The sequence below is a fragment of the Protomyctophum parallelum genome (assembly GCF_964188405.1).
Source record: "Protomyctophum parallelum genome assembly, chromosome: 18".
NCBI classification, from domain to species: domain Eukaryota; kingdom Metazoa; phylum Chordata; class Actinopteri; order Myctophiformes; family Myctophidae; genus Protomyctophum; species Protomyctophum parallelum.
This window is the reverse complement of record NC_139716.1, coordinates 13,294,564-13,308,819: the sequence shown is the minus strand read 5'-3', so window position 1 is coordinate 13,308,819 and position 14,256 is coordinate 13,294,564. Positions and strand designations below refer to the sequence as shown.

The window sequence follows — 14,256 nt, the reverse complement described above, 5'->3', positions numbered from 1 at the left end:
GTCTGAAGAGGTGCGTCTTCAGACTACAGGCCAGGGAACTGTGTACTCACTGGTTCCAGGAATAATATGCTTTTCAGAAATCGATGAATGATTACTAAATAGAGAAGATTTCCATCACGCCGATTATTTGCACACTGAGAAGTCTGGTAGTAATTAGGGATGTCCCTCCCTAGGCTATCATGCTTTTTTGCCCACGATCCAATTGTGATCATTAGATTTTTGAGTATCTGCCGATACCGATTTTTCCTGATCTGACGATATCCGTCATGATATGGATATAAACATTGATACTAGGGATCGCGGGTTTTTTGCTGCCAATCCGATTACGATGATTTTAAAATCCGATCACGTGATCAGAAATCGGGGCCGATCACGTGATCGGATCGGGACAATTCTAGTAGTAATAGTTGCTGAATAAGCCTGAACAGAGTTCTACAAGTCAATTTGACACACTTAGGCTATACTGGCTATATGGGTGTCGGCGGCCAATTATATATAATTTTTAGGCTCACTGACAACATGGGTTTTTCAGAAAACGGTCATGATTTAGAAGACATTTGTAGAATCTGGTGTCAGGTTTAAATGTAAGTAAATAGAAATAAAATAAATGAATCCAATCAACCTTCAATTGTCATGACCTTTCAACACTCACTCACTGGGGAAGGACAAAGCGGTCAGCGGTGTCTTATTGATTTGCTCACCCTGTCGCACATTTCACATTACATTAGGCCTACTGTATGCTAAAAGGCTGAGGAGCACAACATGTGTGGCATGTCCTTTTGACCTCGGGACCATGAATATTGTAAACCATCCTGCTGCAGCTGCTTCAATCTCTATGATGGTAAATGGTGCAAATTTATATATAGCGCTATATTATTGCGCCTTTATCCAAGGCGCTTTACATAGATTGTGGTCATTGTGCATCACATTCACACAGCGATGGAGGCGGAAACCATGCAAGGCACCAACCAGCTCATCAGGATCAATTCAGGGTTCAGTGTCTTGCTCAAGGACACTTCGACACTTGGGGGAACCCGCGTTCAAACTATAGGAACCTTGCGGTTGCCATCCGGCCACTCTACCCCTGAGCTACCGCCAGCCCATCTCTATATGAAGTGGTTACATGGAAAGGTGATTTGCCTGAATGCAATTTCTTGAGGAACCTGGACATTTTCACTGGCTCTTCTTGTCTGCCATTGAGACGTGACAAGGCCGGTTGGAGTTGATACAGGATGGGATAGATGCATACATATGTATTAGGAAGGTTAGTCTCTGTGTGTCAACAGCGCCACAGATGGTCTGAGCTGCTACTGCAGGGATGAAGGGAAATGATGCTGACAGTCATCACATTCACAAGGAAGTTTGTTCCCTTGCGTACAGCATGCAAGGGAGGGCGTTGAGACAGAGTGAGTTCAAGCAATAAACCTAAACTGGCAAAAGAAATCTATACAATATACTATATCCGGCACACACGCACGCACGCACACAATGTTTTTGTTTTTCTGCTGGGAAAGAAATATAATGTATATATATATATATATATATATATATATATATACACTGTATATTAAGGCAAAAGTAGAAGCAGTATAAAGCCTTATTTTAATCACAGTGGATTTATTAAACAGAAGCAGCAGGTCTAAATCTGTGCAGATTACGTGCCAGGACCAAGGAGATGTGAAGAGAGAGAGAGGGGGATGGAGAGGCTTGCGTAAGCAAGTGCACTTAAGGTGACAGTCCATTTCTGACAAGGACTGATGCATAATTTGTACTGTCGTGATACTGTAGCCGCTCGGACACCGGCGTACGATAAAGGTACTAGAAGTTATAGGCATGAGAGAGAAGAGGGCGTGGTGTGAGTGCGTGCGTGCGTTTGTGCGTCTTCCTGTGAGGTGAGGGAGTGAAGTTGTAGTTATGTGCTTAAAAGTGCTTAACCAGTGCTTAAAAGTGCTTCAACCCTAGCATCCGTATTCTGGGCAAACTTGCAAAGCCTTCGTAAGAAAATAGCAGATCTACAAGCTCACAAATGAATGCATCACACTGCGTCATACATTGTATGCTTGTAGATCTGCTATTTTCCAGAGAAGAGATCTTAGTGTAGAGTGAAAACATTAAAGACTCTAGTATAGAGATCTGAGGCACTCCGGTCAACCAAGTATAGGTTAAAAGTGCTAAACATGCTTAAAAAGTTGTAGTTATAACTTCCACACACGTTCTTTTAAAAACTAATCTACATCATTTATTCAGATAATCTACACAGAATTAATTCAGCTATATATCCTATATTTCCTTGGATGCAGACTCCTAAATGGAATATTTCATTCAGTCTTTGCTTTCAATATTATTTTTATTTCCGTATAATTGAATTTGATGAAATTAAATCATACTGCCTGCAGATGCTTGTATCTGTTTAGACTATAGTGTGTGTGTGTGTGTGTGTGTGTGTGTGTGTGTGTGTGTGTGTGTGTGTGTGTGTGTGTGTGTGTGTGTGTGTGTGTGTGTGTGTGTGTGTGTGTGTGTGTGTGTGTGTGTGTGTGTGTGTGTGTGTGTGTGTGCGTGCGTGCGTGCGTGCGTGCGTGCGTGCGTGCGTGCGTGCGTGCGTGTGTGTGTGTGTGTGTGTGCGTGCGTGTGTGTGTGTGTGTGTGTGTATGTAAGCATCATCTGTGCATGCATGTGTACATATTATTTATGTTGTTCAGTGTGTGTGAATGTCTCTCCCGTTCATGGTGTGTATGTTTCTGTGATTGTATTAAACAAGACAACAAAACTATCTGCAAAAGTAAAGTACCACGAGTAAATGTAAGTCATTGTTTTCAAAATGCCATTTAAAAAATAGCAGATCTAAAAGCTCACAACGTGTTGCATTGTGGCGTGTTAGTGTTTGTGAGCTCAAAATTAATACAGTATTTGAATAAATGCCCTTTCACCCACATGGTATAGTGGTATTAAATGACCTCAGTGTTTGAGCTTTGGCCTACCAGTGGGGGAAAGGGTTAATCCACACAGCATCTGGATTTAATCAAATCAATGTTAACTGACAGTGCATTGTGCTTAGACAGACCTCTAGAGGCCGCAGAAATACAGCCTTTCCAAAGACATCGACTGGATAGAAATAGTTATATCGTGTAAATAATATTGTCTTTTGATATACTATCCTTCTATGGTTATCCGTTGTTCAAATTGTATTAGCTTTTTAACACCTTTCTCCAATTGTTATTTTGCTATTTTAATGTGCAATTTGTCCCATTCTTTTAGTACAGCGCTTTCTAACTCATGTTTTAAAAAGTGCTTTATTAATACAATTATAATTATTACTACTACTACTGTCTGAATCTGCATATGGATGGTATTCTATCAATGATAAATAACGACTCTTCTCAAGACGTTATCACGAATGTTACACCTCACAATTTCTATATCTATTGAATCTGATGACAAACTCTATTTGATCCCTACATAAAGAGACAACTTTCACAAGTATAGAAGCCATTCTCAAAATGTGGGCCGGGACCCACTGGGGACTAAGATTTTGATGACAATATGACATTTAAATGTTACAAAAGATGTTTTAAAAACATTTCACTGTATTTTTTTTTCATGATGTGATTATTCACTTGCGTTTTCATTGTGGTACCAATAAATTAAAGTGAAACGCCACTGATTCAAGACAACAAAATCGTTTGATTGAGGATAAAAAATGTTCTGAAAATGCACACGGGTGACCGACGCATGCAGCCCACTCATTATGACCTTAACACGGCAGCCAAATCAAATGGTGTGGGCCGCAGCCACTTTGATCCAGAAAAGGTTGGGAAGCACTGTACTTGTTGTCACCATTCACAGGCTCGGCATGCAGTGCCACACAAGAATGCCAAGCTCACCATCTGTTGGATGAGCTTGGCAAATGTCAGTGGTAAATGTCTATGACAGCACTTCTGTGATGTCTGATGCTGGGGCATTTTGATCTGAGGGGCACATAGTCATTAGCTAGGCTGCAGAGGAAAGAGGAGATTTGCTGGCAAGGGCGTTAATCTGGAATGATTTTTTTTTGTGTCGAACGTAACAAGAATATTAATGGCTGGCTGTGTCCTCTGTCCTCTCTCTCTCTGTGTCCTCTCATTCTTGTTTATGATCTGCTGCTGTGCTATGTAATGATGCTAAATATGTAATAAATGTATTCTTAAAGAAAGAGACCTGTGCCCAAAGTGCTTTCTATCACAGTAATAGTATGTACAGTATGACCATGAAGTGAAGGGCGCCCAGATGTTTGGGGGGCATGTCGATGTTCTCATGTCCGTGAAAAATGACAGAAATGTATTACAAGATGTATTTACATCAGTGACGTGACTACTTACAGTACTTACTCGTGACTACTTACATGTATAGTACTTAGGGCCGATTCATACTCCTATTTTAGAGCCGAATAAAAGTGGGTTCGGCTCTGTAGAGCCTACAATGTGACGTCATTTGAGGTTCGGGGGGGCGGGTACCGTCCTAAAGTCGGCTCTAGGAGTATGAATCGGCCCTTACTCGTGAGTCGTGACGTGACATCTTACTTAAAGGGATAGTTCAGATTTTTTTTAACTTAAGCTGTATGAAATACTTGCCATTAACATAGTGGTTGCAACTATTCATTGATTGCCCGTGGTGGGAGTTCTGCTCTGGTTTTGGTCAATATTAAGTAGTTCCGGTTATTTTGTGGGGGGCACAGGCCGGGGCCACCCAGTAAAAGTAAATGAATTCACAAAACTAACGTCATTTGTATTGTTGACCTATTTCTAAAATATTAGCGCAATTTTCCTTTAACTTTGACCCCTCTATCACATGGAACTATTTTTGGGTGTAGCAAAAAACATAGTTCCGTGTAATAGAGGGGCTATCACTCAGCATGTAAAGGCTCATTCATAGTCTGGATTTTCGGTGGTGAGGTGACCAGTCCACCACTCCGATGGTGAGGTGACCACCGCTCCGGTGGTGAACTGACCACCGGAGCTGAAATAACGTTGAGCGGTGGCGAGTAAAAACAGAGAGAAGGGCTAGGGCGGTGGCGGTGGTTTGCTCTTCACCGCAGCTTAGTGACGTCATGTTGTAGTACGGTGGTCACCTCACCACCGAAAATCCAGACTATGAATAACGCTTAACAAAGGCTTTCAGACATTGGGCATTTGTTTGTTTAACTGTATGTAATGTGTTTTATTTTCTTTTTCTTTTTCTTTATGTCATTATTTATTTATTTTTGTTCTGTATTTATTATTGTCAAAACATTTTGTGATAAGATTTTGTTTGTATGTGTGCTGCCATGGGGATGTGGGGGGAAAAATATATGTCAATTGTTTTGAAAATACTTCTTTGTACTGTAAAGAAAATGAATAAACATATGTTAAAAAAAAAAAAAAAAAAGGCTTTCATCTAGAGCTCCATATATGGAGACAACGGAGATATCTATAGTGCTGACATCAGGTCAATGTACAAACTCCATATATGGATATGGACGATTAGCATCGTCATCGTGACACAAATTCAGCCAACACTACAGTATATAAGAGTGGTTGTTGTCCTTGAGGTGAGAGTTACTAATCATTTGCTACGCTCCTTGCGAGAGTCTCCATCGCCCTCCCTTCGAGACTGGATATCTGGCCTTACAACCCCGAAACCGTTGTGTCAGAGATTTCAGCATCCCGGTTAAGTTAAGGACACCACTGCACTGCGGCTGGTCCTCCTAACACAGACAACCAGCTCTAGTTTTGAGTATCTTTCTTTTAACAGAATATACGGTAAGTGTTGCCTGACCTTTGGGTTGGCATGACCTTTGGGCAAGTAGAACATGACCTGTACTTGCCTCTGATTAAGGCCTATTCATAGTCGGGATTTTCGGTGGTGAGGTGACCACCGCTCCGGTGGTGAGGTGACCACCGGAGACCACCGGAGCTGTAATAACGTGGAGCGGTGGTGAGTAAAAACAGAGAAGGGCTGGGGAGAGCGAGCGGTGGTTTGCTCTTCACCGCGGCTCAGTGACGTCATGTTGTAGTTTGGTGGTCACCTCACCACCGAAAATATTAGACTATGAATAACACTTTAGTGTCAACCCATGTATATAATGTTTTCCTTTTTTTTTTTTATAGAAGTGTATATTTGTAGGTTACGTCTTTAAAAGTTCTGATGAATTGAAAATGGAGGACACTGGTGTAAACAAGAAGTCTGCACTTACTACTTTTCTGGTTTCATCCTCGTGGCAGTTTTTGTATTGATTTGTGCTTTCGTTTAAAATGTACCCATTTAAAATACTGTGAATACAATTTTCAATCAATCAATACTTATATTCATATATATGATATTCATATATTCATGAATATTTCATAAACAATTGCCTTGTGTTTTGAAGCAGATGTATTCTTACCATGGAATAAGAATGAGTAGGCCTATATGAATTTAAAATGCTATGTTTCCTTGGGATTGTGTCTACTATTTTACAAGTGTAGGCTATTATTAATTTACTGAAGAGAATGCCCTCCCCGACCACCTGACAGCTCCACAATCCGTGGATGCTTTTGATAAGGAACTAAAGACCTTCCCTTTTAGCAAGGCATTTCCCTAGTTGGACTTTTAAGATGCCCTGTGTGTTTTTCTCACCTTTTAGCTGTTTAGGTGATCACAGAATGCTTCATTTGTTTTTATTCTTATTTTCCCTTATAAATATTTTTGCTTTGTAGCACTTTGAGATTTGTTTCAATTGTAAAGTGCGTTATAAATAAAATGTATTATTATAATTATAATTGAGAGTGTCAGGGTCTTCATAACATAATATGACTGGAATTTAATAAAAGTAATTTAAGTAAAATAGATAATCCAAGTGAAGTAACAAAAACATTAACCTTCATTATCCCTGAGAGGGAAATTGGATTGCCAAAATACATGTACAGAAAGAGTCAAATTAATTTTTTTTAAAAAGCAATACTCACAGTTGCAGACACCAGACAGTCTCACACAATCACAAATAAATAAATCCATATTTCGTGGATGGATCACAAAACATCCTTGCAACCTTTGCATGCAATACAACATTAAGAACGGCAGGGGGCAGCGTTGTCCGGCCGGCCCCCGGGCCCGGGGGGGGAGACTTCAACTTTGACACCGACGACGTTGGTTCTTTCTCTTCCGGTAACTGTGACAACAGGTATGGCGGCGTCCCCGTTTTACTCCACTAAACATTGCACGCAAATCCACTGTAATCCGTCGTTTTGGAAGGAAATTAAACAATTCCAATAGCCACAGTACGGAAAGACACTACACGTCGCACGCGCCGATGTCAATATTACAGGATTGTTGGCTTCGATAGTGGTCAAATTTCAGCGATGCTTCTGCTGGGGTCTCCGAAATAGTGGCTCCCTCCCGTCCGCGGCGATACATGCATTTACAGTTCACAGTCACACGTAGTAGTTAAACGATAAAACAACACGACAAAAATGCACTTATAAGTAACTACGTAACCCGACTTAACGTGTGAAATAATGTCATTCAGCCATGCTTTCTTCGTCAGTGCCTCTTAATTGTGAACATGGCTTATAATATTGGCTAACTAGCTTGCTAACAACTAGCTATTTACATACACCGGCAGCATTAGCCTAAGATTTAGAGACTCGTGGATGTATTTATCATGTCAGAATCGATCAAAATCACCGTATGGTATGCGGTTGCATCCGAGTCCGAAAGTTACAAAACTTGTTTTTTTTTTCTTTTTCCCATCAGGTTCAAGATGGTTCAGCGCCTCACTTACCGTCGCAGGTTGTCCTACAACACCGCATCAAACAAAACCAGGCTGTAAGTGATTTATTTGATTGAATACTTGGATAGCATTAGTAACGTACAGTTCAAACACAAGGTCTACTAAGTATGTAAAACCCAAGAAAGCCTATGGCTTGTTTCCATTGGGGTCCAATTGGTAGGCTACTCAATTCATTGAAACTTTAATATACATTTAGCTAAAACTGGTTTGCTTTATCTCTGAATTTAAATTGGACGTGTGCGTGTGTGTGTGTGTTGACCCAAATACCTTTTTGTGGACTCGAATATGATTTCATGTGTTTTCCATGCAGGTCCCGTACACCTGGTAACCGCATCGTGTACCTGTACACCAAGAAGGTGGGCAAGGCTCCCAAGTCAGGATGTGGCATCTGCCCAGGAAGGCTGCGCGGAGTAAGTGATTTATTTAATGTTGATAACGGCACTGTAAATTTTAAGTTTACACTTTTCTTCTAAATCGTTGGTCACCAAAGTGTGGTTCGGGGACCCCCAGGAGTTATTGAAGGGGTCCAGGGTGTCTCGCACAAAAGGAGTTTAATGTAGAATCAAATTAACTTAAACCCTATATACATAGACTATTTGAAAATGGCTGCTCTTCAAGTCTACACTGTCACATTGTGAACTTGTTGGTCGGGTATTTTCCAAAATTAAGAATATTTGAGGCATTTTAACAAATCAAATATTGTATAGGTGTTTTGACAACATCTTTATCTTGGGGGTAGGCCTGCAGTCAATTTTTTTTTCATTTTGGGGGTCCCTCACATGAATTAGGTCGGGAGTGGCTTATTGTCATCAGCCAGTAACACGCGGTAGTCTATCCCCGTTAAAATGACATGAAATATTAGTCCTAATGTCTAAGTTCCAAGTGTTCATGGTCAGTACTTCGTACTCCACCATGAAGGTAAATCAATGCCAGAGCCTTTATCAAGGTGTCAGCTGTGCCGATGGAAGAGCTCTCACCTGTCAAATCAGCATAGACTAGATCTGAGCGGTCCCCAAACTGTTTTGGCCATGCACCCCCTGTTAGCTCCTGACCTAGCTGACGCACCCCCCCTTTCTGAAATTAAATTAAATAATCAGACTGTCACTGTACTGAGACATGCAGCTGCTCTATACATCTCCTTACAACATTGTTTTACAGGATTTTGCAGTTGGTGCTAAACACTATAAAACCTCCATTACTCTTTTAATGTCACACACCCCCTAGAGGGCGTTCGCACACCCCAAGGGGTGCATGCACCACAGTTTGTGAACCACTGGACTAGATATCATGCTTCAGGCTGCTGCTGTTGAAACTTCTGCCCCCGTCTTGTGTCTTAACCCATTTAGACATTGAAATAAAAAAAAATCTCTTCTAAATCATGACTATTTTCTGAAATACCTATGTTTCTATATATCGGTGGTGCTCAATATTTCATGTCAAGGACCCCCAGAATTATCTGTATTTGGCCGCAGACCCCCATCTGAAAATATGTTGTTCCAGGGACACCCCCGGAAGCAACGATTTGAGCAAAAACGTTCACTCTAAAAGAATATATATACAAAGATTTGCACTACATTTTCATGATTTTTCAAAAATAGCTAAGTATATCGTTAGGCTTAAAACAAAAAGGGGTTCCCACTCAAAATGGGTTAAGCGTTAGCCCAACACTAATAAATACTTGGTCAACGTTTGTTAGTAATGTGTACAAGTCTGCAGAATTGCTAAGTGTGCTAGAATGTTTCAGCAGATTATTTCATAATGTAGAGTAAAGTAGGATGGCCGTGTATGCTTAAATAGTTAATTTAAATTCTCCTTAAATATGCGCAGGACTGCAGTGTTAAACATCACTGCATCAAAGCCACTGAACATCTAAATGTTGGCAGTTGTCCGTATCATTCATCATCTTACAGTGGAAAGGGGTACCTACTGTAAAATTACATTCATTTGCACAATTTGATCTGTCCCCTTGTGCAAAATCTTAAACATTGCTCATGCTAGAAACTCTTGTTAGTGTTGACTGACACATCTGTTTGTGTGTGATAACTTGTTTATTTAATTGAGGGATGTCATGATATTGACAGTAAATTATTTAAGGGGTGGAGAGATGAGCAGTGAAGTGGATCCCACAAAGTTGCATTGTTGTGTGCATTTGTTTTGCAAACTGCAGGAGAGCTGTTCTGTGCAAATCGCATATTCAATCAGCTCTACTAATCCGAACAACCACCTTATTCTCAACATGGATGTGCTTTGTGTCTTGTAGATCCGGGCTGTGAGACCTCAGGTTCTGATGAGGCTCAGCAAGACCAAGAAGCACGTCAGCAGGGCCTACGGAGGCTCCATGTGTGCAAAGTGTGTGCGAGACAGGTAAGAGGAACATTTACATTTATCACTCAATGGAATTCCCTTTTCTTTACTTGCATCCCATAATGACATTATTTTGGGTTTTTTTCTGAAAAACCTGTTTCTATGTCAGTGGTGCTCAACCTTAAGGACCCCAAGAATTATCTGTATTTGGCTGCGGACCCCCATCTGAAAATATGTTGTTCAAGGGACTGCCCCAGAAGCAAAAATATGAGTTAAAAACATTCACTCTGAAAGAATATATTCAAAGATTTGCGCCACATTTTCAAGATTTTTCTAAAGTAGCATCTACAAGCTCGTAGATCTGCTATTTTTCAATAGCTAAAGTATAACATAATGCTTAAAACGCCAAAAGGGGTTCCCGTGCAGATACTACGAGAAAATATAATTTTTTAGATTTTATGAAAGTTGCATCATTTGCATGCCTACGTACACAGTGTTGCACTTTGTTTTGTTATTTCTCTTCAAGTTTCTCTTGAATCCGAAGTTTCAAAACTATATAAAATTATCTGAACTCATTCTCAAACACCTCATGATCAGTATGTCTCAAACACATCTAATTTAGCACATTCACATACTGTCCTGTGTCCTCACACATATTTGTGGGTTGAATAGAAGACACACCTCTCCTTCACTAAGCAAAGTCATTCAATGATTTCAAGTTAAGTGGTAGTCATAACTTGTTCTGGATGTCGACTGCAAGGAAGTTTAATCTGTGTTTTGTGTCTTTTCAGGATCAAGAGGGCCTTCTTGATTGAAGAGCAGAAGATTGTGGTCAAGGTGCTCAAGGCACAGGCACAGAGCCAGAAATCCAAATAAATTTATTTGTATTGAAATAAAAGATGTCCATGTTGTTCACAAAAATACTTGGTTGTCTTTCATTTAAATTCATTGTGACCCAATGTCAATAAACAGTCTTTCTTTTTGGATTTCCTTGTTCCAGTGAGTGAATGCCAATCTTATCTGTGGTCCCATTCTAGAATGCTTGGAAATGGTCACAAACAATGCTATTTATTATTGAGTGAATGTTTTGAGTAAAATAACAGTCGATATACAATATAGTGGAAATGTATTAAGAGGTTTGATTGCCATATACAGTGATTACTGGTCAATTTTGTTTGTATCCTAGTAACTCCAAACTTGTGGTGTTGTCTTGACAAGTGTTGAGATGCATTTAGGTAGACTTATTCAAATCTACTCAAACTTTTAACTTTGAAAGATATATATTTGACCACGGAACCATGTCTTGAAACCTGTATTTTCAATAAATGTGTAACGGTTATTAGAATAGATCCAGAAACTAATACAATACCACAAATGAAACACATAAAATGAGTACAAATATGCCAGTAGGAGATATATTTTAGAGCATTTTTTAAATGTAGAAACCGGAGGGTAATCTCTTAAACACATTTTGTGAATTTATTGTGTTACTCTCATTGTCACTTGTCTCGCACAATTGTGACGTAGACATCCAAGGTCCTTGCAGACGTGCAAAATAAGTAATCGCGTGAAACTGCTGATGTTTCTTGTATTTGAGTTGCATATAAAATTCACATAGAATGGTGTTTTCAGATGAAAGGTCACCGTTTTGGTTTTGTCAAAATAAGCAGTCTATTACATTGTTTAAATGTCTACGGGCTTCCTGTGTAAGCACTACAATGTGCAAAGTCTGGTTTCTCTCAACGGCTTAAATGTATTTAGATCCGGTCTAGAGCCCGCGTATTACATCCGGTAATTTAAACGTAGACATACGTTGCACGCACGGATTCCGTTTCCGTATCCGCTCTAGATCGGAAAACCATTTTGGTGTTAGCATCATGTTATGCTTTAGCTATTGAAAAATAGCAGATCTACAAGCTCATAGCTTGTAGGTCTGCTATTTTTGAAAAATCTAAGAACGACTGACATTTTTTTAGAATCTGATCTCAGGTCAGAATGGGTTAATCAGACCAGTGTGTGTCCAGTGGAAACCTCGTATGAATCTGATCTCAGGTCAGAATGGGTTACACTAGAGGCGTAGCAAACAGGACCCGGTCACACTGGGCTCCGTCTTTTGAGCTAATTTAGAACTTCCTGTCTGAGAGCTAGCTAATTTAAGACATCCGGTTGCCTTCAGAATAAAATAAGGTTATTTAATTAATAATTATTACATTACATTATTAGTATTATTATTACATTACAGTTATTGTAAAGACACACATTATGTTTCTGTGTAAAAATAAGTAATTAAATAACATCAAAAAGTTATCTAAATGGATAAATGCTATTCACTGGAGTGAATATTCTATTATATTCTAAAAACGACTTATAAATCCTAAAGCCTTGTCTATACTTCACTGTGCAACGGTCCTATGCTGGACAATAGCAGATATGCAAACTCACAGCACATCTCATTCAAGACACTGAACTTGCAGATCTGCCATTTTTGAACACACTATAAAGTTAACCATTTATCATGCTGCTCTACGTGGCACTGCATTCTGTGACATTAAACCAAATGGCATTTTCCACTCTATGACACTACTGTTCTACATTTTTGTCTAATAAAATAGGCTATTAATTGAATCAATCAAACTGCATTAACTAACAGAGATACTACTAACCGAGCTATCCATGTCAACATGCTCTATAGGAGTCTCAATAACAGGTATAAGTAACGTTTAATGTTTAGTAATTTTAATGTAGCAGAAGAGGCCATTCATTGAACAGAGTTTTGCACAATTTTAACATCCCAGATCGATTGAAATATGAATCTACTGTGCTGTGCTACACCATGATATATTAAGAGTACAATAACATTCCATTGTGAATAAAAACGTATTAACCACAGTGTAATGCTAAAGGTTTCATCACAGGGCTGTCTGCTTCATGTAATATCATTAAAAGTGTTGTTGGTGACAGTTATACAGGGCTGCCATATTTCAGAAAATGTCAAGAGTGAGACTCGTGTCTGGTGGACTTTTTGCCTTTTTTAATGTCGATTTGGCCCGTTTTAACGTTGATATTTACCTTAACACTGATAGAAATGAAAAAGATTGTACCTTTTTGTTTTTACAAATAAATACATTTATTTGTAAAATGTAAATAGTCCTTGACATGAAATAGTTTGAAAACCACTGATATAGACATAGGTTTTTTCAGAAAACCTATGTTTTGAGGAATGTATACAATAACATATGGCAATTATAGCGGAGACAATACTTTTTACGCATCACAAGTTGTTCGAACCCTCCAACAACTGTGTGTATGCCCTAGGGCGAAATTATAGTTTGCACCTATAGCCCAGCTCTGAGGTGGCATGTAGGAGTGGTTGGCATTTAATATCTCTACTGCACACTTCTCTGGACCTAACCACAACAATATCTCATGTATTAGCTGTCAGGATGTAAAGGTGTCTCAGTTATCACAGAGTTGGAACATGGATGTACCCACCACACATTGTGAACATTACAACAATTAACCTCATTTGAGTTTTATCTCCAGTTTACGAGGCGATAAAGCCTGGCAATGTACTGCCGAATGTGTCCAATCGGATAGGAAATCCAGGATTGTCCAGTTTACTAGAACTAACTACAGCTTTGTACTTCCGATTAGACACTCGGCAGTAGTTCTTGTCCAGACTACATCAAAATGACTTGTCATGTAAAGGAGCAGAATCCCTCCACTGCATTTAATTCGGCAGATTTTGTATAATATAAAGATAGCTTTGTAGTGATACGGGACATTGAACAGTGGGATAATTGTGGGTTAAGAGAGTTCCACACCCTACTGTGTAGTTACTCATTAGTAGGAGCTAGTACTGTTGCAGCTGCTGCCACACTAATATCAGAAAAGAGAGTCTGCCTTTTTAATGATATACATGATCCCCATTTACCATCTATTTCAGTATAAAGTGGCACTCAAACAAAGCTATCCAAGGCAATCTAAAGTAAAAGTCCTTTATTCAAATATGGGATAAATTAAAATCTGAACAAAAATTAGGTATAAAATATGGGAGAAAGTCAAATCTGATGTCTTCAATCTTCATTTGGGGGAAGCAAATCTGAAAGACAGGAGAGAGAAAAAACAACAACTAATTAAATAATTTAATATGAAGCAGTGCCTACCTG

General features: G+C 39.3%; 1 protein-coding gene across 1 annotated transcript; it reads left to right on the top strand.

Moving 5' to 3' along the window:
* The first annotated feature begins 7,703 nt into the window (after nucleotides 1-7,703).
* On the top strand, nucleotides 7,704-11,073 carry rpl34 (ribosomal protein L34). The gene is made up of 4 exons (XM_083789120.1): nucleotides 7,704-7,818; nucleotides 8,094-8,193; nucleotides 10,044-10,147; nucleotides 10,879-11,073. The coding sequence occupies exons 1-4, from the start codon at nucleotides 7,754-7,756 to the stop codon at nucleotides 10,961-10,963; spliced, it is 354 nt and encodes a 117-aa protein (XP_083645246.1). The 5' UTR covers nucleotides 7,704-7,753; the 3' UTR covers nucleotides 10,964-11,073.
* Nucleotides 11,074-14,256: the final 3,183 nt, after the last annotated feature.